This window comes from Bos grunniens, chromosome 29 (assembly GCF_055505025.1).
Source record: "Bos grunniens cultivar Pamir isolate PY7600 chromosome 29, Bosgru_T2T1.0, whole genome shotgun sequence".
In the NCBI taxonomy this organism is placed as follows: domain Eukaryota; kingdom Metazoa; phylum Chordata; class Mammalia; order Artiodactyla; family Bovidae; genus Bos; species Bos grunniens.
This window is the reverse complement of record NC_141193.1, coordinates 6,566,923-6,579,432: the sequence shown is the minus strand read 5'-3', so window position 1 is coordinate 6,579,432 and position 12,510 is coordinate 6,566,923. Positions and strand designations below refer to the sequence as shown.

The 12,510-nt window shown below is 48.5% G+C and overlaps 2 protein-coding genes across 6 annotated transcripts in view; one reads left to right on the top strand and one right to left on the bottom strand.

Annotated features, from left to right (window-relative positions):
* Positions 1 to 5,697, top strand: part of BBS1 (Bardet-Biedl syndrome 1) — a 22,959-nt gene extending 17,262 nt beyond the window's left edge. For 2 of the 3 annotated variants that reach the window (XR_015158117.1, XR_015158115.1), the window contains exon 18: positions 5,445 to 5,697. The gene's annotated coding sequence lies outside the window, so the exon portion shown is untranslated. The remainder of the gene's footprint in view (positions 1 to 5,444) is intronic. The other variant, XR_015158120.1, reaches the window with a different exon arrangement.
* Positions 4,072 to 12,510, bottom strand: ZDHHC24 (zDHHC palmitoyltransferase 24). 3 transcript variants are annotated; one of them, XM_086385701.1, is made up of 3 exons: positions 11,989 to 12,510; positions 10,671 to 10,948; positions 4,072 to 6,692 (listed from the first exon to the last, which is right to left on the bottom strand). In XM_086385701.1, exons 1-3 carry the CDS (start codon positions 12,114 to 12,116, stop codon positions 6,397 to 6,399), a joined length of 702 nt encoding a protein of 233 aa, XP_086241827.1. In that variant the 5' UTR covers positions 12,117 to 12,510; the 3' UTR covers positions 4,072 to 6,396. The 3 variants fall into 3 exon arrangements, with proteins under 3 accessions (XP_086241827.1, XP_086241826.1, XP_086241829.1); XM_086385700.1 differs by having other exon boundaries at positions 12,191 to 12,510; XM_086385703.1 differs by having other exon boundaries at positions 12,365 to 12,510.

The following is a 12,510-nucleotide window of genomic DNA, read 5'->3' as shown; positions in this document are numbered from 1 at the left end:
GTGATGTGGACAGTGTAAATAAAGCAGTAGGAAGACTGCACGATCCCAGTGCCCTCGCTAGAGCTCTGAGAAACGACATTAAGGATGAGGAGAGTGGTGCCTTTTTTTAATGTCAAAAAACATGTACCTACTTAGTACTCTATTTGTACTGAGTCGCTCAGTCACGTCTGACTCTTCGCAACCCCATGACTGTCGTCTGCCAGGTTCCTCTGTCCATGGAATTCTCCAGGCAAGAATACTGGAGTGGGTTGCCATTTCCTCCTCCAGAGAACCTTCCCGATGCAGGGATCGAACCTGGGTCTCACACACTGTGGGCAGATTCTTTACTGTCTGAGCGACCAGAGAAGCCCCACTGGGTACTATGGCATCAGGCAATTTATAACAAGGAAACAGCCTCTTCCCATTCCTCAGTACTGTGCCCTGCTACAATCATTTCCTGCTCTGTTAGCTATTCTGTAAATATGCTTATACAATCTTTGTTGGCTCCCTGTCATAATAGATGGGGCTTTAGCTCTCTTGTGGCAGCACCCTGCCCTCTCCTTTTGTCCCGTTAGGTAAATCCATATTCACTATTTAGATTACTACGTGACTGTCCACTGCAGAGCCAAGAATGGGGCTGTAATTAAATTACCTTTTAGTGTATTATTTTTCATGGAGTTAATAGTTGCCCTGTTTTTTTCTCCTTTGCTTAGTTTCTATGTGTACCAACTGCTGGTTCTTCTCCGACCGGGTCTGACAGGTCCTCTGGGTGCGTTCCTTCATCCCCTGCTTAAGGGAGTGCCATTTGTTCACTAGAACTGCAGCAAGCACTTCTGGGAATTCTGTTTGCCAAGTTCTGGGCCAGATTCCTTAATTCCTGGACCCTGTGTCCTTTTTCGTAGTTCTTTTGTCCTTTTTCGTAGTTCTTTTACCCCTCACCTGGTGAAGCACATCCAGGGGTACCTTCTCTAAAAAGTCACTAAAGTTCGGCTTTCCTGGTGGCTCAGTGATAAAGAATCAGCCTGCAAATGCAGGAGACCTGGGTCTGACCGCTGATCCGGGAGAATCCCACATGCCACAGAGCAACTAAGCCCACGCACAACTACTGAGCCTGCGCTCTAGAGCCCGAACCGCAAGTGCTGAATCCCACATGCCCCAGAGCCTGTGTTCCACAAGAGAAGCCACCGCAGAGAGAAGCCTGCACACTGCAACTCGAGAGTAGCCCCGCTCGCTCCAACTAGGGAAATGCCACGCAGCAATAGAGACCCAGCACAGCCAAAAAATAATTTCTTTTAAAAGAATCTTTTTAAAAAAACTCACTAGAGTTAAAAATTTTAAGACACCATTCGTCTGAAGATTTTATTTAGTTCATACATGTATGTGATAGTTTGGGTCGAAAATTTGAAGGTGAAAGTCATTTTTATGTAAGGAAGTAATTTTTAAGGTAGTGCGCCCTTGTATTCTGATTTTTGGTAATGCCATTGAGAGGTTCCATGGCACTTTTGCTTCTGACTTTGCTCTGAGGTTCTGAAACATCTGACACGTTACCGTGTGTCTTTAGTTGTTACGCTGCGGGGTGGAGGCTTGCATCCTTCAATTCCAGAAAATTGTTTCTTGAGTGATTTCTTCCCATTTTCTCTGTTCTCTCTGGAATCCTGATGAAACCCAGCATCTTATAAATGATAATTCCAGAGAGAATAGAACTGAATCCTCTGATTTTCTTCTGTCTTCTATTATCTTTTGGTTCTATTTTCTGAGAGGTGTTTACCTTTCAGCTCTTCTCTGGAATGGTTCTTAAAATTCTATTTTATTTTTTGGCTGCACCACATGGCATGTATATCTCAGTTCCCCAGCAGGGGATCGAACCCGCACCCTCTTTAGTGGAAGCACAGAGTCTTAACTGCTGGACCACCAGGGAATTCCCTAAAACTCTGTTATTTTAATTCTCAGCTCTTTTTGTTCTCTGTTCAGTCTTTAATTATGGTACCTTTTCAAGGACATAGTTGAGTTCAACACCATCAATCAACTGGATTTAATTGACATCTACAGACTACTTCAGCAACACTAAAATACACATTTTTTGGAGCTCACATAGAACATTCACCAAGACAGATCATATTCTGGACCATAAAAAACACTTTAACAGATTTAATAGAAATCATGAAGTGTCTGCTCTCACACCAAAATGTAAATCAGTAACAGAAAAATAATTGGAAAATTTAAAAATACGTGCACATTAAACAGTAGTCTTCTAAGTAACACATGGGTCAAAGAGGAAATCTCAAGTTTTAAAATATTTTGAACTAAATTGAAATGAAAACAACTTATCAAAATTTGTGGGTGCAGTGAAAGCATTGCTTAGAGGGAAATTTATAGCACTGAATGGATACATTAGAAAAGACGAAAGACCTAAAATCAATAATCTACATTTCCACCATGGGAAGCTAGAAAAAGAAGAGCAAAAGTAAATCCAAAATAAAAGAAAAAGAGCAGAAATCAATGAGATCGAAAATAGGAAATCAATAGAGAAAAAGCAATGAAAACCAAAAGCTGGTTCTTTGAAATCTTAATAGAATCAACAAGAGAAACTGCCTATTTCCAAGTCTAGTACTGGGTAGAAGGGTGGGGGTGGCAGGGTTGGGGGAATCTCTCCTGAGAATTTTTAACCACATGCCTGCCTGAGTAAGTCTGCAACCTGAATTGACAATACCTGGGTGATCCAAACCACCCCTAGTTGAGAATTTAAAGTGCCGGGTTGGTTTGTCATCAGGCAACTGATAAACATGTTTCCTCTGCGGAGGAATTTACTCTTAATCTCAAAAAATCCCCATTGATAAAATTCCAAAAAGTATGAATTCACAGTCAAAACTCATGAATTGCAAGAAAATATGGCACTGTGAGCAAGAGCAAACAATAAACCTGCATAATCAGGCCTCAAAAACTTAAGGTACTGGAATTACCAAACAATATATGTGTTTTCAATATATTTAAAGAAAAAGGAAACTTAAAATGTAAGACAGCAAGAGTATATAAAATAAATCTGAAAAGGAACCAAACAATTTCTAGAAATGATAAAATATTTGACATGTAAAACTCAACAGATAAGTGGGTACAACCACTAAAAACAGAAACAAAAAAACTTCAGTAGGCTGGTTTAGAAGCTGAAGAAAGACTTAACTGGGAGACAGATTTGTAGAAATTATCCAGAATGCCAGAAACAGAAAATATGTGTTATATAAGAGGCAAGGAGGATGGAGTAGGAAGGTCTAATCAGAGTCCCAGTGGGGACAGAGAGATGACTGAGAATTGAAGAGAAGACAGTTTTCTAGAACAGATGAAAGACATCAATTCATAGAATCGGGAAACCTAAGGAATCCCATTAAGATAAGCACAAAGAAAACCACACTGGGACACATCACAGTAAACCTGCAGAATACCAAAGAGGAAAAAACCTTTAAAACGGTTGGAGACAAAAAGTATCTTGAAAGGAACAGTAAGGACAACAAAATGGAGACCATGAAGACAGAGCCAAGTTTTCAATATATTGACAGGAAATAACTATTAGCCTGGAATTCTACATCTAGCAAAAAATAACTTTAAATAAAAAAGTAAAAAACTAGAAAAGACAGGCGATGGCACAAAATAAAGGGGTAGAAATTTATCCAATAACTTAATTAAAATAGATAAAAGTGACTAAATACTTCAAATAGAAAACATGTAAAAATCTATGTTCAGGCCATTCTTAGGAGGCAGAGAATGAAATAAAAGGATAAAAACTCAACATATTTGGAATAGAAGGGAAATTTCTCAGCCTAATGAAAGACTTTTTTACAAAAACCAGCAAATATATTTTATGGTGAAATATTGAAATTATTCCCTCTAATGTCAGAAACAAGTCAAGGGTGCCCACACTTTCCTCCACCCAGACAGAGAGAGGCAAGAAAAATAAGAGATATAAAAAATACCTTTTCATAGAGATGATTATACATACAGAAAACTCAAAATTTTCAAGCAAATCATAAATTTTAGGTTTCTTGGACATAAAAAATTATTTTCATAAGCCGTGAATAACAGCAGCACAATATCAAGTACTTAAGTTTAACCAATTTATGAGAAAAAGCAACTTTATTGAAAACATTAAATGGAGAGATACACCATGTTCACGACTGGAAACTTCAATCTCATGCTGATGTTGATTTTCCCCAAACATATATAGATTCAGTTGGGTTCCATCACAATTTCAAAGGGGTTTTTATTGATAGGATGTAACAAGCTGATCCTAAAATTTATATGGAAGAGCAAGGGCCAAGTATAGATCTTAGGGGAACACACACAGGTAGATGAAATGAGCAGTGGGACAAAAGAGAAAAATAAATTGTATATTCGATGGATCACTATACAGCAAGGAAAAGGAATGCCTTAGAGCTACACATGTTAATTTGGATAAATCTCAGACACATGGTATTAAAGGAAAAAGCAAATTGCAGTAAAATAAACATGGTATAGTTTCATTTATATAAAAGAAACATGCAAAACAAAACATCTATAATAAAATCACAGAGCAAGCAAGGGAATGATTGAGACAGCACAGCGTGTCCTCTACCAGGGAGAGGCACAGCAGGGACCACCAGGGTATCCATTGGGAGCGTGGAGCCTTAACCACGGGGCTGCCAGGGAAGTCGAGGTATCCATTTCTGAAATGGGGGTAGGGAGGGTGTTTTTCTTGAAATATTTCCTTGCACCTCTTCACTATTTAATTCAAAACCAAAAGAACAAGAAAAGATTCTAGAGGATGGGGGAAAAGCAGAGAAGGAAACGGGAAGTCTGCCAGTGCTTGTACAAAGAGACAGCTACACCAAGTTCTACCAGAGTTAAATAGTAATAGTGCACACTGTTTAGAAAAGCAAAGAAGTCCTAGCAGCTCAAACCTTCAGGGGCGTGGGCAGAGCCTTGGGCTTCTCTGAGGGTTCTTGGAAGGCAACCTGCCATGTCAGTGGAGGGCTACCCCCTGCCCCGGCAGCATTTGCAGATTTTCACTTAACCCCACCTTTGGTCCAGCCCCTCACCCCCACCCTCCCCAGTTCCCCCAAGACACAAAGCTGCTTCAGAAGCCCACACCTCCACCCCAGTGGGGTAGCTGCTTGGCTGCAAGGGGTCAGGGGGGTCCTGGGGGGAGGGACATCCTAGCTGCTCCTCACAGTCCCTCTTGTCAGCCCGACCTCGCCTTCCATGGTGCTGGTGGAACCCCAGAGCCTCTCCAGGGCTCAGGGTGGGGGGTGGGGGATTTGGTGGCCTCTCAGCCCCTCCCTCGGGGAACACTTAATTGCAGTGTCTGGTTCTCTAGGAAAGTAAATGAGCCTCTATCCGCTTTTCATCTCTCAAAATGTCAGGTTTTTTGGTCTACTGCTGTCTCCCTATTTTCTCTTTGTAAATTTACATCATTTTTCATTTCCTTATCATTTTAGATTTTAAGAGGAAACAAGTAAACTCACAAAGCTAAACTTGCCACATGTAACTGGAAGTGTCTACTTACTATATTTAAATAAGTGATTAACAAGGAGCTCCTGAAGAGACCAGAGAAGAGGAGCTTAGCCATCTCAGCACCATCCTGCACAGATGCTTGAACATCCCTCCCCCCACCACCCCGATTTCTTGCCTTTGATTTTTTTGGTCAGGCAAAAAAGGGTGAAGTACAAAGTGCAAAGATCTGGGTTCATATCCAGACTCCTCCATTTACTACCCTGTGAAATCTTATCATGTCAACTCTCACAGCGTTAAGTTCTTCACTGGCATAATTGCTGCCCAGGGTACCGGGTTAGCTGGAGACAAGTTCAGTGAGGTTGTGGCTGTTGAAAAGCTCCTCACTATAAAGCACTCAACCTGGGGAAGAATTGTGGGTTCTCATACCCTGGATCACCACATTCTGCCTTAGCCTGCTGCACCCCAACTCCCCAGCCCCCCTGCCCCAAGGCCACAGGAGGCAGAGCTCTGGATCCTCACACTCTCAGGCATTCTGTGGTTCCCAGGCCTGACAGTCAAAGGAAAGAAAAACAGCAGCCTGGGCCACCGAGGAGGACCAAAAACCCACAAAGCTGGAGGGAGTCCCAGAACCAAGTGGGCACTTTATTAACCTGGCAGTGGGGCAGCCAGGCAGGCCAAGCAGCCCCTTCCCAGACCTTTCATGGTCCTCAGGGGCCACTGGCAGAGGCCGAATCCCGGGGCCCAAGCCCTGGACCCTAGGAGTCCAAGCTGGGCAAGGGCAACCCCAAGGGTGGCAATGGGAGTTGCTGAAAGCAGGCATCAAGTACCAACCTGGCTCCCTCTGAAGCTGGGGGTGGGGGTGGGCCTGAAACGAGTTACGAGTCCCCTCTCCTGCTCGCCTTGTGCAGCTTGTACAAGCTCAGGCGCTTCCTGGAGTCAGGAAGCCATGAGTCCCACATCGGCTGCGGTCTGGAAGGTGATGCCGTCCCCTGGCAACGGGGAGGCCAGGAAGGGCCAGAGCCAGACGAGGACCCAGCGGGGCCCTAGAGCTGCCTGCAGGTTGTGGCAGGGGCCCAGGTCGTACGCATGCTGGCCCCGAGCCCACTCCCACGTGGTCTGGCCCCTGAGCAGCAGCATCCCGTGGAAGAGCAGTCCGGCCCCACACAACAGCGCACCCGCCACGCACGTGTCGGTCACGAAGGCCAGGGCGAACTGTGCCAGAGACACTCTGCCTGCAGGGAGAGAGCAGAGAGGGTAAGGGAGTAGCAGCAGGCCTAGCCCTCCCAGAGCCGGCTCCTGCCCTCCTCCCGTTCCCTCCCTCTATGAAGCAGGGCGCGTTCCTCTGCTCAGCAACCTGCAGAGTCGCTGCTCCCTGGCCAGCCCATGCTGGCTAACGGGAACACAGCAGTGAACAGGACACACATGGCCCCCTGCCCTAGACACACCTTCACTCCTGCACCACACCCTTGTGAGCACCCCCACGAATGCCAGGCTAGCATCTCCGATCTCAGGGAACTCACAAGAGATTCAAGAGATCATGTCTCAGTTACTTAATGACAGCTGTGATGGGCATGACGACAGAAAAAACATCTTGGACCATCCTCATCTATAACAGGTAATAAGTATCAGCTGAACCAATGAACTGCAAGATGCCATGAAATGTTTTGCCAAGCAAGAGAAGCCTGACACAAAAGGTCATGTATTGTACGGTGCCATTTATATGAAATGTCCCAAACAGGCAATCCATGGAGATAGAAGATCAGTGGTTGCCAGGGGCTGGGGAGTGACTGCTTAAGGGGTAGAGGCTTTCTTTTGAGGGCAATGAAAATGGTCTAGAATTAGACAGTTGTGATGGCTGGACTACACTGTGAGTATACTAGAGACAATTGTGCAGTTGAGGATGGTTACAATTATGAGTAATTGTAATTGTAGTTACAATTAGTAACTGTAGTTACAATTATGCTATGTGAATTTTCCTTCAGTAAAAAAAAAAGAGCTGGCTTCACTGTTCACCTGAAACTGTCACAACATTGTAATCGTCTATAGCTCAATACAAAATAAAAAGTTCAAAAAAAAATAGAGCTGGGCTTCTCTGGTGACTCAATGGTAAAGAATCTCCCTGCCAATGCAGGGTTCAATCCCTGGTCCAGGAAGATTCCACATGTCATGGAGCAACTAAGCCTGTGCTCTAGAGCCTGGGCGCTGCAACAGCTGAAGCTCATACCCTCTAGAGCCTTTGCTCTGCAATGAGAGAAGCTACTGCAATGAGAAGCCCGCACGCAACTAGAAAGTAGCCGCTGTTCACCACAACTAGAGAGCCTGCTGAGGCAAAGAAGACCCAGTGCAGCCAGAAACAATGAGTGAGTGAATTAAAACGCAAATATTAGCTTATAAAAAAGCCTATTGGTGGGGTGGGTAGATGACAGGCAAACTTACTAAGAGGCTCAGGGAAATAAACCATCTATTTTGAGAGTGTTGTCTATTTCGGGTGGTGTCTGAAGTTTGCCTTTTCATACTGTTCATGGGGTTCTCAAGGCAAGAATGCTGAAGTGATTCGCCATTCCCTTCTGCAGTGGGCCACGTTTTGTCAAACCAGTCAATCCTAAAGGAAATCAATCCTGAATATTCATTAAAAGGACTGATGCTGAAGCTGAAGCTCCAATACTTTGGCCACCTGATACGAAGATCCGACTCACTGGAAAAGACCCTGATACTGGGAAAGATTGAAGGCAGGAGGAGAAGGGGACAACAGAGGATGAGATGGTTGGATGGCATCACCGACTCAATGGACATGAGTTTGAGCAAACTCTGGAAGATAGTGAAGGACAGTGAAGCCTGGCGTGCTGCAGTCTATGGGACACAGCTGAGTGACTGAACAACAACTGAAAGTTGAGGAGGTATTTGCTAGCTGAAGAGGGAAGAAAATATTCTGTTTGAAGGTCCTGAGGCAGGATGGAGAGATGTCTGCAAAACAAGTGAGTGGATGGTTCTGGAAGCTCAGGAGAGAAGCCCAGCTTGGATGTGCAGATTTGTGAGTGGTTGGTACCCAGGCAGTCTGGACCCGGCAGAGTGTGTAGAGAGATGAGAACGGTGCCTCAGCCAGGAAACCAGGTCCTTGGGGACCAGAGAGAGGAAAACCAGAAAGGAAGGAGGGAACTCAAAGTACAAGCTGTTGGTGACGTCCAGGTAGAGCCCTTTCAGGAGATAGAAGGCCATCAGTGGTATGAGGCTGAAAGGTCTCTTGAAGCAAGAAGATAACTCAGAAGCCTCCTCTGGGTTTCGTGGAGACAGAGGCTGGGGGACTGTGGCAATCTTGGAGAATGGGTGGGGCAGGGCCAGTTTAGAACAGGGGTGGGGAGAGGCAAGGAAAAGTAGCCTCTGAGCCCAGGCGAGTTCTTTGATTTGGCAGCTAATGGAAGACAGAAAGGGTGAGCTGGAGGAGGAGGACATGGGATGACAGAGGCTTGGTGCCAGGTGGAAAACCCAAAGGAAGCCCAGGGAGGGAGCCTGGAGCGGCCGGAGGAGAGGCGACCCACAGTGTGAGGCCTCCGAATGGGCAGGAGGGGCCGGGCACCCGGGGACACTGGGGCAGGCAGCTTCCACCCCCGGACAGGACAGCCAATTCGGAACTACTTTGCTCTGTGATGGATTTTTAAGAGAGATGGGGGTTTGGAAGACAGGAAAGTGAGAAGGTTTGAGCTGCAGTGGAGGACAACCAGGAACTACTGAGGGTCTGCTGAGGTCAGCAGCCATGACGTGACATGGTGTCAGCTGTCACGAAGGACCAGGCATGTCTGGCAGCTCTCAGCAGACACAAGGGCTGACACAGAGAAGCCAGGAAGGCACAGCGGAAGGAAGATGGAGGTGAGAGGCCGGAGATGCTGCAGGAGGTTGGTGGAAGGTACCACGTACCTGGGGCGGTAATGTGGAAGTTGCTGATGGACAGGAAGTTGAGGCCCAGGAGCTCCGGAGCGGATGTCACGGAGTAAAGAGTGAGAGCTGGGTAGGAGAGGAGGTGGGAGCAGAGAGGGGGTGACTGATGGGGTGATTTGGGAGGTGACACATTTTGGATTCTGATGGGCTGGGGTGGGATGTGGGAGGAGAAGATAAGAAATTGGGCCACTGGGGCCATTCACCCAGACTTTCGGATGCCGATGCACTCAACAAGGCCCAGGGCTGAGAGAGACTTGGTGCTGGACTGTCTTCAGTGACTGTGGGGAGCAAGTGGAAGACCGTGGATGACCAAGAGGGGTCATGCGTTCAGAGAGGAGCAGCTGAGGGCCTGAGTGTCCACGGAGGCAGGGAGGTCACTGAGGAGGGCAGTGCAGGAAGCCAGGGTCGGCAGAGGAAGGCCCTGACCACCCCACTGGGCCTTCTCCCAAGGTCTCCCCAGGGCCACAAGGAGGGGGTCCTGGGGACAGAGCTGGGCCTGGACAGGATAAGGAGACATACTCGCTGTTCGGAGTGGTCTGGAAGTTTAGTAACTGCAGGACAAGGTTACAGAGAGGACTGTGGACAGCTCAGGAGGAAAGGGTCAGGGAGAGGAAGCCTGAAGCATCGCACGGGGTGGAGGACAAAGCGTGAAAAACCAGTGGGGTTTCTGTTTTCAGTGGTGTTGGAGGAGAGTGTGTTCATCCAGAACACAGCCTCTCAAGCAGCCTCCTGATCCAAGATGTCCCTTCCCAACTTCCAAACACTGGACCTCCGCCTGCCTGTAACCTTCACTGGCTCCCCACTGCCCAGCCAAGTGAGGGCCATATCCTCATGCCACATTCAAGGCCCTCCACCACCAGTCCTCATCGACCATCCTAGCCTTAATCCTCACGTTTCCCACCAAATGTCTTCCCTGCTCCCAACCTCCAAGCCTGTGTTCACGCTGCTTCTGTAGGTATGAATGCCACCTCCCTACTGAGAATACTTCCTCACCGTCCCATCTGCCCAGTGAAATCCCACCAGTATTTCCTCCCCTGACTCTCAGCTAGAACTCTGTACCTGTGTCCAGGCCCTGTGTTTTACCAGACTGCACACCCACGTGAATACCCAGCTGCCCCTGCCTCCTGAAACTGACCTTGGGACTGGGTCTCTAGGGCACTACCTGGAGAAGCCTCCAGGAATTCCACTGCCCGCCAGGATGGGCCTCGGCCTCTGTGGGGAGGTTCCCCCTGACCCCACCCCCATACACACACTCCCCCGCATCCAGGGCTCCCCACCTGTGAGCAACATGAGCCAGGGCAGCAGGAGCAGGGCGGCGGTATGGAGGGGTGTGTGGGCTCGCAGCAGGGCCGACAGGGCCGGGCCCAGCAGCACAGAGGCGTGCAGCAGGACGCCCGCGCCGTGGAGCAGGAGACACAGGAAGGGCCGGTAGTTGCGGAAGCCCACGCAGCGGCCCAGCAGGCGGCAGTGGTGGTCCCGGCGAAGGATGCAGATACGGCAGGCGGAGCAGTGCCCACTGCGCGGCGGCACCTGGCTTTGGCACTGGTAGCAGTAACTGCAGGGAAGGAACCACAGGGTCAGTCCCTCCAGCAGCTCGGAGAGCCCCTCATGGTGCCCAGATCAGCCCCTGAGCACATCCTGGAGAACCAGGCACAGCCTCTGCCCTCGCTAAGCCCCAGGTCCCTCACGGGGGAGTAAATGCAGGCTGGACATCACTTCCCAAGCCTTTCCACTTCTAGCACAGCAGGTCTGACAACCCCTGTCCTGAGGTCTTCGGCTGGTTTCTAACATCCGGGAGCAAATGTTTGTCCTCCACTGTTACCAGCTTGGTCCAAGTCACCATGAACTCTGCCCTGAATTATTGCAACAGCCTCTTGACTGGTCGGTCTCCCTGATTCCACCTTTATCCCCTCTACTGTAGTCTTGCCCCAGCAGCCAGACTGATCTGTTAAAAATCTAAATCGGGAATTCCCTGGCAATCCAATGGTTAGGACTCCTCGCTTTCATTGCTGAGGGCCTGGGTTCGATGGGCGGCAACTACTGGCCCATTCCTGGTCCAGGAAGTAAAATCCCACAAGCCTGGCAGGGAGACCAAGAAAAAGAAATAATAAAATAAAATCTCAATCATATGCCTCCTCTGCTCAAAACCCCGAGATGGCTCTCCATTTTACTTCTGGTAAAAAGCAAAGCCTTCAAAGTCTGTTTACAAAGTCTTTATATCTCTAATCTCTCTTCTCCACCACCCCCCCCCACCTCCTCCCCCGGCCCCCACACACCACCTCAGCCACACTGGCTGTCTTACTGTTCCCTGAACATGCTGGGTATACAACTGCCTCAGAGCCTTTGCATTGCCTGTCCCTGCTGCCTGGCACATTCTTACCCCAGATGAATAAGGCTAACTTTCCCCTCTCCTTCAAGTCTTTGCTCAAACGCCACCTTCTCTATGAAGCCTACCTTGACCACCCTATTTGAGACTGCACTCTTTCTGTTTCCTGACCACCAACACCTTCTAACATTCTACATTATTTATTTACGAGCCTGAAGTTTATCATCTGTCCCCTCCCCCACTGAAATCAGGAATACGTTTTATTGTACCTCCAGTGCCTGGAATAGTACCCTGCACATAATAATGTACTCAACAATATTCGTAAGTGAATGAATGAAACTCGTTCTGCCTTCTGGTTGTAAAAGAATTCTCTGGTTCTAACAAGCGGCTCAAACATCTTCAGGTCCTAGGGCCCTCCCCCTGCGCCAAGCTCCCGCTTCTCCCCCGCGCCAGATCCCGAGCCCCACTCACGCCCAGCCCTGGCCCAGACCACGGCCGGCCAGCATCACACCCCGGATGCTGGGGTCCGAGCGCAGGAACAGCCCCACGTTGCCCAGTAGGTTGAGCAGCTGGAAGGCTGCCAGCGCAACCTGCAGGGTCCGGGCCAAGGGTCCCAGCGGAGGTGGCCCGGGGCCTAGCACTAACACGTAAGCCAGCTCCAGGCCCACCGCCGCGGCCCAAAGCGCGGTGAGCACGAGGGGCAGCCGCGCGGGACTCGCCTCCGCGGTCCCCACCGCCCAGGGCTGCCCCATGGCCTGCACCCACTAGCGGTAGGAGCCCCCTAGTACCCC